Source organism: Sardina pilchardus, chromosome 16 (assembly GCF_963854185.1).
Source record: "Sardina pilchardus chromosome 16, fSarPil1.1, whole genome shotgun sequence".
NCBI classification, from domain to species: Eukaryota; Metazoa; Chordata; class Actinopteri; order Clupeiformes; family Clupeidae; genus Sardina; species Sardina pilchardus.
Window position 1 is genome coordinate 25,585,237 of NC_085009.1, and position 21,098 is coordinate 25,606,334.

A 21,098-nucleotide genomic window follows, 5' to 3' on the forward strand; every position below is an offset into this window, starting at 1 on the left:
TACCCTCACTATCACACACCACTTACATACATAGACAGACACACACATACATGCAACCAAACACACAAGCATAGATTACACACACACACACACACAAAGCTGAACACACATTCACCCACACACACACACACACACACACACACACACACACACAGCTGAACACACATTCACCCACTGAACCATGACACTAACAGACTCTGAAGTCATCTGAAATTAAATTATTGACAGATTCACACATACAGTCTCTGTTTTGTCTCACTCTGCAGAGAGCATCTCACACACACACACAGATGCACACACACAGTGTGCCTCTTTCTTTGGCAAGAGTACTAGCACATCAGGCAGGCAGACCTCCTGGCTGTTTTCTATTCACGTTTCTCTTAATCAATACCTCCTGACAAGGACAACCTTAATGTCAAACACAGCCTGCTATTTTTCAACCTGGCCCCCATTTTTCACATCCCTCTAGGGTCTATATTTACAACACAGAAGTAAACAAGCGAAACTGGCCCAGGATTGAGTTGGAACGCTACAACATTACATTAACATTACCACACTGTTAGGCCCATACAATGGGAGTGTGTAGGGCATTTGGAAACATCATCAAAGTAGGCTGAACTGTGTCATTTCTTCACTCTCAAAGGTGTAAACACAAGGCATAAACACACATTCCTTTTTACAGCCTTAAAACATTGATTTCATCATGACCTTTCATTATGTGCGAAAGAAACAATTTACCTTTGCGCTGAGTAGCCAAAAAATATATAACGGCCATGCAAGTGTGCACCAATATGAAGTAATGCTTTGAACATACTACAAAAAAAATCCCCTGACTTTCCAGGTCTGGAATAGATGTTGGAAAACGCCTTGCACGGCACAAAATACTGTTAAACGTGTGGAACGCCCCCCACAGAGACATGCATAAGTGATTATAGCACAGGGACATGGGCGTGTGTGTGTGTGTGTGTGTGTGTGTGTGTGTGTGTGTGCGCGTGTGCGTGTGCGTGTCCGGGGGTGGGTGGGGTGCTGTAATTGACAGTGCAGTGAAGAGTGGTCAGCAGATGTGTGTGTGTGTGAGGGGGGAGGGGATGGGGAACAGATCTGGGAAATGACGTCTCGGGCGGGATTCGAACCGGTGTCCCCGAGGGCAGAGGGCCCATGTGTGGTTCTGGACTGGCCTCCAGTGCTTCTGCTGTGCTGTGGCTGCCCCAAATAAAGGCTGCATTCTGGTTACCCCACAAGAGGCCCTGAATTGACTTACTGGCAGTTTAGTTCGCATGCACATAGCATATCTAGTTGTGATGATGGCAAAGCAACACTATATGTAATACTTTAATCTTCAGTTGACGGCCTTCAAACTCATTTTGATGATGCACTGATCTACAATACAGGGTGGGTTCTGACATTGCTGATGCGCAACCGCATCACAACCACAAATCATCACCACCAATCACCACCATCATAATCATAGTCATCCCTAATCATACCCATCATCACCACCAATACCATAATCATAGTCACCATCATCGATCACCACCCATCATCACCATCAATACATCATTATAGTCACCAATACAATCATCACCATCATCATCATCATCATAATCCTCACAATAATCATCATCATCATCACCACCAATGCAATCATCACTATCATCTCCATCAGTCATCATCATCATCATCACAATCACCATCATCATCATCATCATCACCACCATCACCACCAATACAATCATCACTATCATCTCCATCAGTCATCATCATCATCTCCATCAGTCATCATCATCATCTCCATCAGTCATCATCATCATCATCACAATCCTCCTCCTCCCAGCTCCAGCCCCTCACCTCACAATCATCATCATCATCATCATCACCACCATCACCACCAATACAATCATCACTATCATCTCCATCAGTCATCATCATCATCACAATCACCATCACCATCATCATCATCATCATCACAATCCTCCTCCTCCTCCTCCTCCTCCCAGCTCCAGCCCCTCACCTCACAATCATCATCATAATCATCATCACCACCAATACAATCATCACTATCATCTCCATCAGTCATCATCACCATCACCATCACCATCACCATCATCATCCTCCTCCTCCTCCTCCTCCTCCTCCTCCTCACCTCTCTCTTCTTGGCCTCGTTGCGGCGGTACTTGGTGAAGAGGTGGCACAGGATGTTGGCGCAGCAGCAGGCCACGTGCACCAGCGGGCCCTCCTTGCCCAGGCTGAGGCCCGACGACACGGCCAGCACCAGCGTGACCGTCTTGATCATCAGCGTCCACTTGCCCAGGTAGCCGCGGATGATGAAGCCGCTCAGGATCGTCTTGATCTGGAGGAGGAGGAGGAGGGGGGGGGGGGGGGCAGTGGGGGCTGAATATCAAGGTTTACAGAAAAGATATAACGGCCGGGGTTTCCCAGATTTGTTAAGAAGCTCGTAATTGCTAAGAACTTCTTAGGAACGCTTTAGGAACGTTTTAAGAATGCTCCTGAGACGTTCTTCGCACTTAAGAGCTTCTTAACGAATCTGGGAAAACCGGCCAATGACTGTGTGTAGTCATTGAGTTAATTTTCATGATTTTAAAAATGCCCGACTGATTTTAAAAACGGCAAACTTTGTTTGAGTGTAGCACTGAAAATACACAATTAAATAACATGAAATATTTTTTCTTTTTTTTTAAATGGATTCATAGCCTTTTGGAGCTCTTCAAATAAATAAATTCTGATGCAACTACAATAATGGAGGCATACACTGTCCCTTTTTTAAATAAAGAAACTTCAACCTTCAACTTCAGACTGCTCGGAGGTTTGTGCTAAATGTTAAAGTCGCAATTGGAGTTGCAGAGCTGCTTCTGGAAGTCAGAAGCTCATTTCATATTTCCCGAAATATGAAAAGTTGTTTAGTAGCAGCGTGCATTCATCACACTCAAAACATCTCCCACGGCTAGTGAGGAAACGTGCATAAATCAATAAATTACTCTGGAAACTACACACACACACACACACACACACACACACGACACGAAGTGACGAGGTCTGGACCCAATATTCTGTGCTTTTGAATTACCTCGTGTGCATATTTCCAGTGCCATCTTTCACACAAACAAGAATGCTGAAGGCTCCATATGAGAATAAGATCTGTCTAAAAACAGGCTCTTCTTTGACATCATAAAAAACAAACAACACAGAGTTCATTCTTCAAAAAGCTTCAAAGGCACGTCTGTCTGCCTGTCTGCCTGCCTGCCTGCCTGTCTCTGTGTGGCTGAGAGCGACCAGATGACTCGAGTAGTAATGTGAAGTCGAGCAGGACCTCCGATGCGCAGTCAGAGCACTTTAACATCTGTGAGCGTTTGAGCTGGTCTGACTCGGATTGACAGAATATATAGGCGAGAGAGAGAGAGACAGAGAAAGGAGAAAATGATGGCACTTTTCCCCACAACAAATATGACCTTAACAAATAAATAAAAAAACAAAACAAGCAGCTGTTTGATTCGGTTTTGTCTCTTCTGCTTTGTGAAGATGCAGTAAATTCCATCTCTGTTTCAGTTTAATGATGGCATGATGCCACTGCTGAATGCACAAACACACACATGAACACCCACACACCCACACACACACACACACACACACAAGATGGACAAAGGGAAAGAATGAGAGTAATGACAGAGAGAGAAAGTGACAGTGAAAATGAGCAGAATCACAAGGGAGATTGAGAAAGAGAAACATATGTGAGCTTCATATGGGCAAAAGGCAATGATGGAGAAATGGAGGGGGGGAGAGAGAGAAAGAGGGAGGGAGGGATGGAGAGAAGGAGGGATGGAGAGAAGGAGAGAAAAAAGATAGATAGATAGATAGATAGAGAGATAGATGCACATGAAAAAGAGGGAAGACAGCAAGAAAGAGAAAGAAAGAAAGAAAAGCAGATGAACAGAGAGACAGAGTACAGAAGTATGAAGAGAGAAAAAAGAAAGAGAGAAATAAACAAATAAACAAAGAGAAAGAAAGAAAGAAAGAAAGAAAGAAAGCAAAGAAAGAAAGGAGAAAGAAAGAAACAAACAAACAAAGAGAAAGAAAGAAATAAATAAAGAAAGCAAGCAAGAAAGAAAGAAAGAGAGAAAGAAAGAGAAACAGCTGAACTCGCTGGGAGCGTCAGATTGAGCTGTCCAGGGGCCTGTCCAACACATGGTGGTCTGAGACTGCACGGCCAAACATCTGAATGAGTGCAGCAGTACACACACACACACACACACACACACAAGCGCACAGGCCTCTACATCATCTCACAACGCAACGCAGCTACGATCACAATAACAGCCTTCTATTATAAAACAGGTTGACACTTATGAGACATATTTCAGGCAGTGTGTGTGTATAGTGTGGTGTGTGTGTGTGTGTGTGTGTGTGTGTGTGTGTGTTGGGTGGGTGTGTGCATGTGTCTGTGATTAGCTGTACCTCTTGCATGAATTTTATTGATATAATTGCGGAGCAACTTTAGAAAAACAATGGTGAAATTTGCGCAGAATAAGTGCTTGCGTGTGTGTGTGAGTGTGTTTGAGTGAATGTGTGTGTGTGTGTGTGTGTGTGTGTGTTGCTGTGTTTGAGTGAATGTGTCTGTGTGTTAATTCGAGGGGGGCTGGGATACAGTGAGAGAGAGAGATTATCTATAGGCCCACAAATTCAGAGATAGCCTCAGGGTGGGCACGTGTTTGAGTGTGTGTGTGAGTGTGTGTGTGTGTGCGTGTATGTGTGTGTGTGTGTGTGTGTGTGTGTGAGAGAGAGAGAGAGAGAGAGAGAGTGTGTTTATGTGTGTGTGTGTGTGTCTGTAAGTGTGTGTGTGTGAGAGAGAGAGTGTGTACAGTATGTGTGCGTGTATGTGTGTGTGTGTGTGTGAGAGAGAGAGAGAGAGAGAGTGTGTTTATGTGTGTGTGTGTGTGTCTGTAAGTGTGTGTGTGTGAGAGAGAGAGTGTGTACAGTATGTGTGTGTGTGTGTGTCTGTAAGTGTCTGAGAGAGAGAGAGAGAGAGAGAGTGTGTATGTGTGTGTGTGTGTGTGTGTGTGTGTGTAAGACCATACCTCTGGTATTCCTGATCCACAGGCGTACGGGGCGAAGGCTCTCACCAGAGACACGGCGAGGAAGGCAAAGAGCAGCGCCCAGCACACGTACATCAGGTAGTTCACTATGTAGGCCGGCGCCCCCTACAGGTCAAAACACACACACACACACACACACACACACACACACACACACACACACACACACACACACACACACACACACACACACACACACACACACACACACACACACACACACACACACACACACACACACACACACACACACACACACACACACACACACGGTTAATACCAGTAGAGCCCTTCTCACATCCTTCACGTTCTGTTAGCTGATGCCCTCTGCAGGACAAAACAAACACTGACACACACACACACACACACACACACACAGGACCAAGTAGACGTTTTCTTTATGTAGTTTTGCAAATATGTTTTGAGATTGGGGCTTTGACCTTCGACCCCAGCATGTGTTATGCTAACCAAAAATGTCAAGACTTCCACCGAAATTGATATATTTGATATTGATATTGATATTGATTCTTTTCCAAACCTGAGAAAGAAACCGGTCCTCAACCCAAGGCAGGTTATGTCACTTAACTCTTCAGAACAGAAATCTAATACACATGTATCACATGAAAGTACTTTTATGTAGTCAATGCATTGAGGGACAAAATACAGGTATCTAACTTTACATAGGGGGATGTACAGTAATGTACAGGACAGTGTTTTATGCAAGTTAAAAGAAACAATACCATATTAACTGCCCTCCTGTATTAACCTAATATCTGAAGAAATTTTGCAAAATCAATGTATAAGCCGCGGCTAATAGTCTGGAAATTACGGTAAAGACCATTCTGAAGTTTTACATTTCAGAAAGTTTGCCAACTGCTGAGAAGGACACAGATCTGCACTACATAATGACCGACTCCAAAGGTACCTGCAAAGGTGCTCTGGGGTTCAGTCTTTATCTTTATTTATTTGCCCTGACGCTTCCAAAACGACTTACGGATGTCAATCAACTGCAGGGCCAGACTCTCTGGAGCAACTCGGGGGTTAGGAGTCTTGCTCAAGAGCACAACATCGACAGCCGGGAATGGAACTCACGATTTTCCAAGACTCCTGCATGCAAAGCCGTCTCCTTATCCAATCAGTGCACTACCATAGTATTGTCATGGACACCAGACCCTTCTCAATTGGAGAATGTTCTTGGAAAGGGTTCACTAACTTACTGCTTCCAGCAAAGGGCGCAATTAGCAGTCAAATTAAACTTTAATTGGTGCATTAAACTCTCACCAAATCGTTTCAATCTTGTAAACAAAGGTTTTAAAATGCTGTTGTTTACTGAATTCCAAAGAAATACAAGTCCCATGCCGGATGAGCGATTGTATTTGCGTGCCCGACTGCCCGTACACAGACATTACAGATGGCCTTCAATGGCCTCTTGGCTAGACGAACCAGCAGAGCAAATCCCAAATTTGCCAAAAGTTTGCATGGGTATTCCCAGGGTATTCCCAAACTACTACCACAGCGTAACTGGCCTCATTCCACCACTGTGGGAATATCAGGGAATGTCTGGGAACGCTCCAGAGGGGAGTGACTTCTTTGATGTCTGCTGGCATTGCTACAACTACTTCACTGCTTCCTGTTGCTCTTCCACCACCAACACCACCACTGATTTCAAAACTGTTCTCACTGCAACGTCATCTCCATTCCGCCAGCCATCCGAGAACCAGCGTTACACAAGTAGCCTGAAGCTCTTATTCCAAGAATTTCTGTCTGTAGCTCACAAAGGGGAAGGCACCCGTGCAATCAGAATACTGGGGATTTGGTACAGTCATGGCTGAAAGTGTTGGCACCCATGCTAGAGTTGACTAAAACAGAGGAATATAAAATCATTTTTTGGGGTGCCAACACTTATGACCCCAGTATTTTAAGGAGGAACATTTATTTATTTATTTATGATACATTATTCATTCACAAAGAAAATTGGCATCCTTAAAGGTTGGATATATCTTAATTTCATTACTGAAGGCATTCAGGTAAATTTCCAAAAGATGATTTTATATTCCTCTTTTTAGTCAACTTTAGCATGGGGTGCCAACACTTTCAGCCATGACTGACAATGTTGCTCCACCTGCACATACATACAGTCAATAGCAATAGTAATTTCTGGCCATTTCTGGGCATTCCCCTATGAACTAAGAGTGCATATAATCACATTCTTTGTCTGTATACATAGGCTGTACAGTGCTAGTTTTGTTCAGAATCTCATCTGAATACTGTGGAACTAACCCCTTGGGTTGCACAGCTGTGTTTATTGTGTGGGAAGGTGGAGACTTCTCTATCGGACAGCTGAGCACACTGCTGTAATGTCTCAGTTCAACCAGCAGAGGGAGTACTGTGGTCATCTGGCTTCAAAAGAACCAGGGGCAGGAAGATAAATCTGATTGTCTACAGATGATAAGCGTTTGTGTGTGTGTGTGTGTATCTGACAGTAAGTCAGTTAGTGTGTGAGAAAGAGAGAGGATGTGGGTGGGTATGTGCGTTTTTTTTAAACTCCAGTGGGGTGGAACATTGCAGGAAATCATTAATAGACACTTCTTAGGAAACTTGCCGAAGCCAAATTCTCTTTCCAGAGATCCATGTCAAATCTGCACTATTCTCACAAAACTGCAAACACTGACAATTTAGAGGTTCTCTTTTACCCAATGACTAAGAGAAAAAAAACAGGAACAGCTTATGCAGTCATAAGTGAAGCAACTGTCTAGCTTCCACCAGCACGCTCATGCCAATCACAACTTCTCTCATCTGTTGTCCCTCGTTGGTGGAACACACTACCTGTTCCTACTAGAGTAGGGATCTGCCTCGCCATCTTCAAAAGATGGCTGAAAACTCAGCTCTTCAGAGAACATCTCCTCTCAAAGCACTACTACAAAAAATTGCACTCATTGATGAACTTACTACACTCATCGATGCACTTATTGTGGTTTTTAAATTGTTGCTAGAATTGCTCTTAAAAGGTTTAAATGTTTTTACCATGTTGTAAGTCGCTTTGGTTAAAAAGCGTCAGCCAAATGTAATGTAATGTAATGTAATGTAACTGCACAATGGCACTGGTGAATTCTGGGTAGCCGATTCTCTGCTACTTACTTCTGTCCCCCCCATTACTGCACTGCCCATCATTTTGCAGAATTTCTTCAGCTATGAGGTTACTACCGGGCAAGTTAACATGGCTCTGTTTCTTTTAACTTTCATACAGTAAAACACTTTCCCGTGGCTTATACACAATGCGGCTAACACACAGGAAATGACTGTACAGTAATTTCCCGCATATAAGCCGCATTGTGTATAAGCCGCAGGTCAGTGTTTTATGCAAGTTAAAAGAAACAAACCCATATTAACACCATATTAATCGCCCCCCTGTATTAACCTCATAGCTGAAGAAATTTAGCAAAATCAATGAATAAGCCGCGGCTAATAGTCGGGAAATAACTTAAACGCCAGCGGTGGCCCGGGCCCGGCATCGTGCCCTCACCCAGAGCGGTAGATAAAACAGAGTGGCGACACTCCCATAGACCTCCATAGGAAAAAATGGCAGCGCTTTTTCCAGGCTATTTCCTCGTTATGGGGCTTTTGGAACTGTTTACAGCCAATCTCTTGGTCAGTAGTCAATGAGTTAATTGATTACACCTTCCAGCATCAGAAGTACATCCCACCCTCCTGCGATTCAGCCATTCAGCACAGTTTTTTTTGGAACTGTTGATCGTGGCGGCAACATCAAAGAGTGTCGCAACTCTCTCTATCTATGGCTCTGCCCTCACCTGGGTGGCGCCGACCATGAGCTCTGCCCAGCTCCTCCACTGCGGGCACTTGTCCCTCTCGTGGAAGGTGGTCTCCTTGGAGGTCCAGCAGCAGTGCTCGTGGTTGAACCAGAAGCCGTCCAGACACACGCCCTCCTTCAGGTCCGTCATCCAGTGGGCCGTGATGTCGATGAGACCCGCCAACGCACCTGGGGGAGGGAGGAGGGGGGGGGGGTTTAGACAAGCAGACACACAAATGTTCAATATACTGTACACAGAGGAAAGAATGATCTACTGTACACTCCGTGTGTGTGTGTGTGTGTGTGTGTGTGTGTGTGTGTGTGTGTGTGAGAGAGACAGAGAGAGAGAGTGTGTGAAGTTTGAGGGCAGAGTTGTATAGATAAATAGACACACACACACACACACACATGTTCAATATACACAGAGGCAGAATTATATATCATATAACATTTTGTGTGTGTGTGTGTGTGTGTGTGTGTGTGTGTGTGTGTGTGTGTGTGTGTCTGTGTGTGTGTTTGTGTCTGTCTGTGTGTGTGTGTGTGTGTGTGTGTATACACACACAGTATGTGTGCGTGTGTACATGTGGAGCACACACATGTTCCATATACACAGACAGACATAATGATAAATCTGAGGTGTGTGTGTGTGTGTGTGTGTGTGTGTGTGTGTGTGTGTGTGCGCACCGCTGGGCTATAGGGGTGTGAGTTTATTAGTTAGTTTGAAGTTTATTATAATTCCCCTGCCTGCCCCTGTGTCTACAAACAGAGAGAGATTGACAGACAATTAGACCAGTAGGCGAATGGGGTCAGACAGGCAGACAGAAACAGATGGATTCATTAAATGGAGAGAGACAGAGAGAGAGATAGAGAGAGAGAGAGAGAGAGAGAGAGAGAGAGAGCTACATAAATAAACAGACAGACTGAATGACGGATGATATTGTAAAATAGAGCGGAAGGAGTGGTTAGACGGCGTTGGTGTGACAGTTAGTGAGGTTCCCTGTAAAGCACACTGAGAGGGAGAGTGAGAGAGAAAGAAAGAGAGAGAGACAGAAAGAGAGAAAGAGAGAGAGAGAGTGAGAGAGAGAGAGACAGAAAGAGAGGAAGAGAGAGAGAGAGAGTGGTTAGACGGTGGTGGTGTGAGAGTTCGTGAGGTTCCCCCACAGATATATACAGTATACGTATATACAGTGAGGAGCACATGTATTTGATACCCTGCTAAAACAGGAATATAAAATCATCATTTGACAATTGATCTTAATGCCTTAACTCAAAAAATTAGTACAAATCAAACCGCCAAGGACACCAATTTTCTTTGTGATTGAAGAATGTATCGTAAATAGATAAATGTTTTCCTTAAATGCTAGGGGAAGGAAGTATTTGACCCCCTATGTAACCCTATGGGAATTTAACACATAGGGTTAACATAGGGGCAGGCAGATTTTTATTTTTAAAGGCCAGCTATTTCATGGATCTAGGATATTATGCATCCCGATAAATTTCCCTTGGCCTTTGAAATTAAAATAGCCCCACATCATCACATACCCTTCACCATAGCTAGAGATTGGCATGGTGCTTTTTCCAGTAGGCCTATTAGCCTGTTTGATTTGCATTGAGCTCAATGAGCATCAAACAGGCTAATAGGCCTACTGGAAAAAGCACCATGCCAATCTCTAGCTATGGTAAAGGGTATGTAATGATGTGGGGCTATCTTAATTCCAACGGCCAAGGGAACTTTATCAGGATGCATAATATCCTGAATCCATAAAATAGCTGGCCTTAAAAAATAAAAATCTGCCCGCCCCTATGTTAACCCTATGTGTTGAATTCCCATAGGGTTACATTGGGGGTCAAATACTTACTTCCCCCTAGCATTTAGGAAGAACATTTATTTATTTACGAAACATTCTTCCATCACAAAGAAAATTGGCGTACTTAGCGGTTTTATTTTTACTCAATTTTTGAATTAAGACATTAAGATCAATTGTCAAATGACGATTTTATATTCCTCTTTTTAGGCAACTTTAGCATGGTATCAAATACATTTTCTCCTCACTGTATGTACTGTATGTATATAATGTCTGGGTTCCCCAGTCACTGTAAAGCACGCTGTGTGCCTTGATTAAGTGCTATATAAATGCAATGTGTTGTTGTTGTTGTTGTTGTTGTTGTTGTTGTAAACAAAGACACAGTTTGGCAAACAGTTGGACAGTCGACAGCAGAGTTGATTAACAGAGTGAGGGGGGGAGAGAGAGAGAGTGAGAGAGAGTGAGAGAGAGACAGAGTGAGAGAGAGAGAGAGACAGACAGAGAGAAAGACAGACAGACCGAAAGACAGACAGAGAGAGAGAGAGAGAGAGAGAGAGAGAGAGAGAGAGAGCTCCATGAATAAGTTACATGAATGATCTACACGTAAGTGGACCATTCGCTGGGCGTCTGCTGCAACAATTGGCTTTCGATGATCAGCGGAACTGGCTACACCAGACATGATGGCAGCACGTACATTAAAAAAATGACACCAGTCGTCTAAAACTGTTTCTACTCTCTGCAAAGCGGAGTGCTTTAATTGTGCACCCAGTAGGGCCAAGCTGTAAGACTGCAATCAAAAGGGGCAAGTAGCAATAAACGGAGATATGAGAGCTGATAGCAACTGTTGCTTCTGTACAGGGCTGACCAATCAGAGACCAGTGAGATGGACTGTGGTCATGTGATCAGGTGGACTCAGGACCCTATGGTCATGTGATCAGGTGGAATCAGGTGATGGCAACCTGATGAGGCATTGCAGTGTGTCAGAGTTGTTCATGCTCTGGAGATTTAACGAGGGTCAATATTTAATCTACATCATCAACACAACATCCATCACACACAGAGAACAGTCAGATCACACTGAGGGGGAAAAAATAAGAGCCTGACGCTCTGTGTGTGTGCGTGTGTGTGTGTGTGTGTGTGTGTGTGTGCGTGTGTGTGTGGCCATGTCAATTTCGGTCTTATCCTCTTCTAGCCAACATCTGTTCACCATAACCAACGCATTCCCTCTCAACACACACACACACACACACACACACACACACACACACACACACACACACACACACACACACACACACACACACACACACACACACACACACACACACACACACACACACACACACACACACACACACACACACACACACACACACACACACACACACAGTTTAATAAGTAAGCTTGTTTAAGTGTTTTAGAGACACTGGCTTGGAAGGGGTTTTAAAAGTAAACAACTCTGTTTTCAGAATGCCACAGAGTGCACGGCACAGCCCACAAGGCAGCATGGAATAATAGAGGAGGAAAACATACAAAATAGAATTAAACACATGTGACCATGTGGGTTTACTCTGTGTGTGTGTGTGTGTGTGTGTGTGTGTGTGTGTGTGTGTGTGTGTGTGTGTGTGTGTGTGTGTGTGTGTGCACGCTGTTGTTTACTTAAATGGGACCAGGATGGTTAGTTAACCTCTCATTGACAGCTTAAACATCCAAACACAAGTGACATGTGCTTGTGTGTGTGTGTATATATATATATATATATATATATGTGTGTGTGTGTGTGAGAGAGAGAGAGAGTATAATGTAAACAGTGTGAGTAAGGACATGTGTGTTTGCATTTGAATGTGTGTATGTTATTACATACATGTATGTTTGTGTAATAAACCCAACAGGAGCAAAAACTGACAGAACATAAACTGACAGTCTCTGTGTGTGTGTGTGTGTGTGTGTGTGTGTGTGTGTGTGTGTGTGTGTGTGTGTGTGTGTGTGTGTGTGTGTGTGTGTGTGTGTGTGTGTGTGTGTGTGTGTATTGCAGTGATTTGTGTTTATATGAGGGTGAATGACCTGACAATCAGATAACATAAAGCATGACCGGTCAGTAGGGTGTGTGTTTACACATCGATCTGCAGATATCAGTCTTTCAGCGGAAGTGTACTTTGCAGAGTGTGCTTGTGTGTGCGTGCGTGTGCCTGCGTACGTGTGAGTGTGTGTAATGTGCATATGTGTATGTGCATGTGTATGTATTCTCATGTACATCTTCGGATCTATGCATGTGTGTGTAAGTACTTGAGTTTGAGTGTGTGTGTGTGTGTGTGTGTGTGTGTGTGTGTCTGTCTTGTTGTCTTTGTATCTGTGCATGTGTGTGTAAGCATTTGAGTTTGTGTGAGTGTGTGTGTCTCCCTGTGTGTGTGTGTGCGTGTGTGTGTGTGTGTGTGTGTGTGTGTGTGTTACTGACCTGACAGCAGGCCAATGCAGAGCATGAGCAGCCAGCCGGAGAAGGCATCACTCACACTGTGGAGAAGAGCCCATGTAGACTGCTTACTCTTACTGGCAATCTGAGAGAGGGGGAGAGAGAAAGGGAGTGAAGAGAGAGAGAGAGGGAGGTAGGGAGAGAGAGAGAGAAAGAAAGAAAGAGAAAGAGAGAGAAGGAGAGGTAGGGAGAAGGAGAGAGAGAAGGAGAGAGAAGGAGAGGTAGGGAGAATGAGAGAGAGAAGGAGAGGGAGGGAGAGAGAGGGAGAGAGGGAGGTTTAATACTCCTTATTAACGCCACTAAAAGACAGTACATGTGAGGAGTGGAGAGGGAGAGAGAGAGAGAGATTAGAGGAGGAGAAGCAGAGGTAGAGTAAACTGTGTTCAGGTAAGCCTATCGTCAGGTAAGCTGTGTTCAGGTAAGCCTGTAGCCAAACGTCAGGTTAACGGTGTTCAGGTACCTTAAGTCTGCCGTCGGGTAAACAGTGTTCAGGTAAGCCTATCGTCAGATAAACGGTGTTCAAGTAAGCCTATCGTCAGGTAAACAGTGTTCAGGTAAGCCTATCGTCAGGTAAAATGTGTTCAGGTAAGCCTATCATCAGGTAAACTGTGTTCAGGTACTGTAAGCCTAACGTCAGGTAAACAGTGTTCAGGTAAGCCTGTCGTCAGATAAACAGTGTTCAGGTAAGCCTATCGTCAGGCAAACAGTGTTCAGGTAAGCCTATCGTCAGGTAAAATGTGTTCAGGTAAGCCTATCATCAGGTAAACTGTGTTCAGGTACTGTAAGCCTAACGTCAGGTAAACAGTGTTCAGGTAAGCCTATCGTCAGGTAAACAGTGTTCAGGTAAGCCTATTGTCAGGTAAACAGTGTTCAGGTAAGCCTATTGTCAGGTAAACGGTGTTCAGGTACTGTAAGTCTGCCGTCAGAGAAACGGTGTTCGAGAGGTTACGAGAGGTTGTCGCGACAAGGTTGCCTGAAGTGACGCCAGCAGGCAAGATATTGCATTCTAGAATGTTGCACATTATTAAGAGCGGGAAATGTTTGGGGCAAAACAAAAACATCAAAGGTGCATCCACACATGAAACGAGAATACACAGCAGGTAATGGGTATTACATAATTTACTGTTAATAAAATTCCCTGATATTCCCGGACTGTGAATGCAAATTGACCAAATTCTGACTGGAAATGCCTCCTCTGAAATACCGTAATATTCCAGGAATTCCCTGACCCTTGGGAACCCTGCCCCCCCTTCTTATTCATCTTTATCTATCCTCCCTCCCTTCCTTCCTTCCTTCCTCGGTCCTCCGGCTCGTTCCTACTGATCTATAAAGAATAATGGGGCAGCAACAATGGGACAGTCTATCCAGTGTTCTTTACAGATCAGTGGGAACGAGCCGGAGGACCGAGGGTCGAGGGTCGAGGAGAGGTTGAGAAGGGGCCATGGACAGTGTCAGAGACTCCATCCTCCGTATCATACATCAGTAGTAGTAGTAGTAGTAGTAGTGTTTTCCTGCTCACCTCTCGATGCCGGTCGCGGTCCTTGGACTTCTCCCGGACCCAGTCGATGGTGTTGAAGTCCTCGTAGGTGCCCACGCCTGGCACCGCCTCGTCCAGCAAGTCTATCAGCTTGGCATGGCCATTCGTGGTGCCGCCGCTACTGCACACTAGGAGGGACAAAAAGCACGAGCGACCATGAGAAACCACCACTTCCCACAAACACACTATTGTCGTCGTAATCGTGAGCAATATTTTCACACAAGCTATGAATTACCATTGTGCATATTCTGTTCTGAAACGGGGCCCATAGCATATTAAAATTAGAGTTTGTGTGCCAGGAAGCTGTTTATCGTTTTATTGTTTGCTGATCTTTTTTTGTTTTTGTATTGAGCTCTTTAATGTGCTTTTGAAGTCAAGGTCAATATACAATAGGAATCCAGACATTATGAGGAACACACCACACACACACACACACACACACACACACACACACACACACACACACACACACACACACACACACACACACACACACACACACACACACACACACACACACACACACACACACACACACACACACACACACACACACACACACACACACACACACACACACACACACACTATACGGACCAGACGGAGAGGCTCACATGGAGTTACACAGAGCTCAGATTAACACAATAAACTACAGAACATCTGCAGGGAAGATGGCCTTTCACACAGTCTCGTACATACGGAAACACACGGAAACACACACACACACACACACACACACACCGAGAGAGAGGAAGAACATAAAAGAGGAATAGAATGCAAGAGGGAGAGTGGAAAAAAGGAAGAAATTGTTCCCATACACCCCTGAGGTGACCCATGGATCAGATTGCAAAACCCTGTGTCCCAGCACCACCACACCACAAACACAAAGTTATTCAACAGAACCAACACCACACACACACACATAGAGTGTTGTTATCCAACAGCACCACACACACACACGGTTATTCATCAGCACCAACAGCACACACAGTTCTTGGTTGGACCTGGGAGATAAAAAGAAGTAGGCCAAAAGACTACTCTGACCTAGCTACTGACAAGGTAGCTAGCTACCGACAAGGTTAACACCAGACTACACACACACACACAGCGAGCAAACAGTTCACCAATGTGATAAGGGGATAGCAGGTAACCTCAGTTGCCGAGGTTACAATCATATGGCTTTGATTGCGTTCTGTATTAGCAGTGGTGAGAGAGAGAGAGAGAGAGAGAGAGAGAGAGAGAGAGAGAGAGAGAGAGAGAGAGAGAGAGAGAGAGAGAGAGAGAGAGGGCGTGTGTGTTCCATGCCACGGAACAGAGTAGAAGCGATATGGGCAATCAGGCTGTTAAGATTAGGACATGTACGAGCCGCTGGCTGCAGGGAACAAAGTTACAATTCAAAGAATATGGAGAATGCAGTGGAACCAGGAGGACCACACGGAGCCATGACAAATTTTATGGACATGTTCTCCCCTCACACAGACCAATCAATTGATCAATCAATCAATCAATCAATCAATCAAACAATAGCGACAGGTCAGCACATCAATAGTTTGGTACTTTTTCTAGAAATGTAGAAATTCAGAATCCAGAGGAATCATGAAGCACCCCCTCCAACCCCCCAAAACACCCTGAACGTGAGTGCACATGAGGTTGCAAAAAGCACCCACGCAAACCTGAAATCAGATCATGACAGATGTCACCAGCTGAGCTTCTAGGGTTCTGAGAGCAAGTAGGACAGGAAATGACCCGGGGTCGCACTCTAACCCCAGGACCCCGTGGACATGTTGGCCCGAATGTGCTATAGGCGCTGTTGTCAGTGGTGACACAGGCAGCGCCACCTTACACTGCTCCTTTCACATAAATAAACATGTCCATGTTTGTTTTGCACCATGCGTAGGACTGAGGTATTATATGCTGTCTCCCAGGGGCGTGTTTCCCTGAACCATAGTTGCTAACCTGATAGCAACTACTTAGTTGGTTGCAATGCAATTTCCCATTGCCAACCAACTGAGTTGCTAACTTGGGTTGCACTCTGTGTATGTTAAATGCGCTATACAATTAAAAATTATTCGACTTGACTTGACTTGACTTGAAAGGCACCCCAGCATACTGTAGCTCTGTGTGTGTGTGTGTGTGTGTGTGTGTGTGTGTGTGTGTGTGTGCGCGAGTGACAACACCAGTGACTGCTGTGGAGAACTATGAGGAAACTAAGAACAAGTAAACACTATACCTGCACTGGGAAATCACCAGCTATTATCATCATCATTATCATGATATCAAACAGCAGTATCTTGATCTGTGGTCTACTCTGTTTGTACAGCGTCAGTGGGCGGCCCTAGGCACTATCCATAAAACTGTTGTGTGATACTATGAAGTCTGAGAGAAGAAGACATGGCATGTGGCCATCATTAACACTAAAAAGCAAAAGGAAACCGACCCTCAATAAATAAAAGAGATAAATAAAGCAATAAAAGCAATAAAACAAACACTGGAGAGAGCAATGAAATGCAAATCAAAATCAAAGGAAACACACATCAATGTGTACAACAGAGATATAATTCAATTTATGATTGTATGTGTGTGTGTGTGTGTGTGTGTGTGTGTGTGTGTGTGTGTGTGTAAATAATGTAAAATGTATAATATGAAAAATGTTACACAGAGAGACTTACAGGAGACTGCGAGTTAAAACATGTTTAAAATGTTCATGCACACAGATAGGCCTGCCACATTTTGCTGGTTCATTTGGGATTTACTACTCAAATGTTGTTTTTTTTTATTATTTGGTGGTCTGGTGGTTAAGGATAGCACCAGAGAATTATTAGCCTCCCAAGGATCATCAGAATTATTAGCCTTCCATGCGGAACATCAGAAGGTTATGAGAAACAAGCAACAACAACAACATCAACAACACTAACACTAACAACAACAACAACAACAACAGATAATTGTGCCCCTGAGTAAGACACTTGACCCTGAGTAGCGTGAGGGGGGGGTCTGTCTGTAGTTAGTTCACTATAACTCACAGCAAGAGCATCAGCTAAATGACAACTTGAAGGAAATGGAAAAAAAAGAAGAAAAAAAAAAAACACTTCTCCTGTGCCGGCAACACGGGAAATGACATCAGCAGAGACTCAAGTGGAAATATGACTAATCAGATACGAGATATGCAATTGTGTCTGGCAACTTCCACCAAGACCACTGAATTCATTTCTGCTGGCCACGGTGGTGCATTTAGCAGACTGATGAGGCGAGAAAAAGTAGACTAGAAGTCCAGCTTCAGAGAGTAAAAGTCCTGCCACAGTTTTGTTTGAACCATTCACTTATTCAGCTGATTCTAATTAGCACAACTCTTAAGCCATGTAAGATCAGCTAATTAGTGAAATCACTGGTATTAAACAAACAGGTCGAACCAGAGCCGCAGAAAGAGAGAGTTGCGGCATTCTTTGATGTCGCCGCCACACGATCAAAAGTTCCAAAAAACCTGCGCTGAACGGCTGAAACGCAGGAGGGTGGGACGTACTTCTGGATGCTGGAGGGTGTAATAAAATCACTAATCGGAGGGCTTGCTGGTTCAAGATGGACATCGAGTGTCCTTGAGCAAGACAATGGACCGAACAGCACTCCCAATGAGCAGGTTGGCACTTTTAGATTGCCATTTTTGATCAGGCTCCTATAGGAACAGCACTCCCAATGAGCAGGTTGGCACTTTCAGATTAGCATTTTTGATCAGGCTCCTATAGGAACAGCGTTCCCGATGAGCAGGTTGGCACGCTTTTCTTATAAATTAGCATTTTTGATCGGGCTCCTATAGGAACAGCACTCCCAATGAGCAGGTTGGCACTTTGAAATCAGCATTTTTGATCAGGCTCCCACAGGAACAGCACTCCCAATGAGCAGGTTGGCATCGGGTTGGCACGTTTTTCTTATAAATTAGCATTTTTTTGTTATCAGGCTCATATAGGTTTTTGCATACAAATCAATATATCGGACCAGGAAGAGAGTGGTACTTAGCGGGGTTTGAAGCGAAATAATCTGATTAACGTATACTACTGTATGTGTGGAGGGCATTCACTCACCATCGTTATCTCATTGTTAATGGGGGTGGCGTTTAGAGCCTTTTGCATCTGAACTCTTCACATTGCTTTGCTGTTTTATAATATGATGATCCTGAGGGCCATCCTTGAGACAGCACAACACAAGTGCTATTGGGTCCATAGAGCAACAAGGCCTGAAGGCACGGCAGATGACTAAAGTGTCAAAGATCGTTTGTCATACAACTACCATGCAAAATCCAGATTTTCTTTTAATGGATAAACAGTAGGGGCATTTCAGGCAGGACTGAATGGCTGGTTAAGCTACAGGTGGACCAATCTGCCAGCATGCTAAAGGTTACCACATGAGTCATGACAAAAAGTTAAGTGCCGGTGATGTAACTACTGGTGTGACTGTTGACACTGTGTTTTCGTCACCATCACAAACGCAGTGTGAGAAAAAACTATTAAAACCAAAACTCATCTGGCTGCTTGATTTTGAAAGGAGCACAACTGAACTGGGTAGAAAAGAGAGTGAAAAGACCGTGAAAACAGATTGAAAACAGATTGAAAAAAAGAGTGAAAATAGAATGAAACGAGTGCTTTCTGTGAAGACACTGAGAAAGTATTTGTGCTACAGTGAGCAACCTGTGACAAAGCAGAACTACATGCCATTCAAAATGTGAGAACTGTACATCAGAACAACAAATATACAGGGAACCATGCAGCCACATACAAGAAGTGTGTGCTTGTGTGTGTGTGTGTGTGTGTGTGTGTGTGTGAATGTGAGAATGTGAGTGAGAGAGTGGTCTTATTTGATTTAATTCCCCTTACTTCAGCCATTTGAACCTGACGACCCCCTGCATGCCAGCTGAACAGCCGTGTGAAACATGACTGGCATATCATATCGTAAGCACCACTTTAAAAACAGAACTAAAGTACGACAAAAAGCGAGCGAGAGAGAGAGAGAGAGATAGGAGAGAGAGAGGAGTAGATGAGAGAGAGAGAAAGAGAAAGAGAGAGAAAGATAGAGAGAGAGAGAGCGAGGAGTAGACGAGAAAGAGAGTGCAGCAGCATCATCTTGCTCTATTTCTCTTCACTAGCTGTGGACGACACGACCAGAACCACTCCAGACCCACACCGGATCTGCGCCGGACTCACACCGGATCTGCGCCAGAGCCGAGGCCAGAGAGGGGACAGTGGGGGGGCTCCCCACATGCTTCTGGGAAACACTTGGCATTGGAGCATTACACGAAAAGTCTTGGCAAAGACAACCTGTACGGACGGTTTGTTTTGCTAAAACTAAGAGTGCAACTAAGAGTACTGTACAACTAAGAGTGTTTGTGTGTGAGAGAGCGTGTAAGTGTGTGTGTGTGAGAGAGAGTGTGTGTGTGAGAGAGTGTGTGTGTGCGTAGGCTGGGCTTCCTGGGAAAGACATCCAAGGTCTCCCATGTGTGACCGTGACCATGGAAACCTGACATCTGACCCCAGTATCAGACGAGCTCACTTCCTGTGCTTACATGAAGGCCTGCTCAACAGACGCATTGCACTGACCTGGAGAATACTTAATCATACACACACACACACACACACACACTGCAAAGTCATTACACTGACTGCCTCACTGACCGACTGACTACTGATTTGACCTGAAGTCAGACCTACATGTACTGTTCTGAGTGATGACATGCTAGGAAGAACACTTAATGTAGCCCGAGCTCTGGCCATTACACAATAATTTCATTACTGCGGATTCCAACATGTTGTTGATTGTTTTGTTTTTTTTGTTTTTTTTTAATCATAACTGTAGAGAACCAACCTCTGAATAAAGGGCCGTTCACACCAAGAAGGATAACGATAACGATAACTATAACCATAACGATAAAAGCATCCACACTGGCCAACGATAAGAACATTCCCTCCTCATGTTAGTGAATGTGATGGCTAGAATGTTTTGGGTTCTGATTGGCTGTTAGCTTTTTATCGCTCTCAAAATCGCTCTGAAAGTGATCAGCAACGATATCGTTCTTCATGTCGTTATCGTTATAGTTTGTGTGTGAACATTGTCATTCATATTAACGAGAGCGATATTTATTTATAGTTATCGTTATCGTTATCGTTCTTGGTGTGAACAGCCCTTAAAAACACATTTTATTACAAAATGTACAGCTGTGAATGATTAAGGATATACATTTTGGACTATCTGACCATTCTATCTGTGACAGCAGTAAACTGAACAGAATCCAATCCCGTTCTCTGGGGCCTGGGCTGAGTTTGTTTGGCATCACCATAACCACACACATCTTCTTTATATGTGAAAGAGGATCTATCCTCAATGG

The 21,098-nt window shown here is 44.2% G+C and overlaps 1 protein-coding gene across 3 annotated transcripts in view; it reads right to left on the reverse strand.

The window, feature by feature from the left end:
- clcn5b (chloride channel, voltage-sensitive 5b) overlaps positions 1-21,098 on the reverse strand; it is a gene marked incomplete at its 3' end in the record, with an annotated part of 41,806 nt that overhangs the window by 15,388 nt on the left and 5,320 nt on the right. For all 3 annotated transcript variants that reach the window (XM_062517089.1, XM_062517088.1, XM_062517087.1), the window contains 5 exon segments: positions 2,144-2,350; positions 5,091-5,213; positions 8,918-9,105; positions 13,177-13,276; positions 14,711-14,856. In XM_062517089.1, the coding sequence (XP_062373073.1) occupies positions 2,144-2,350; positions 5,091-5,213; positions 8,918-9,105; positions 13,177-13,276; positions 14,711-14,856 (764 nt within the window).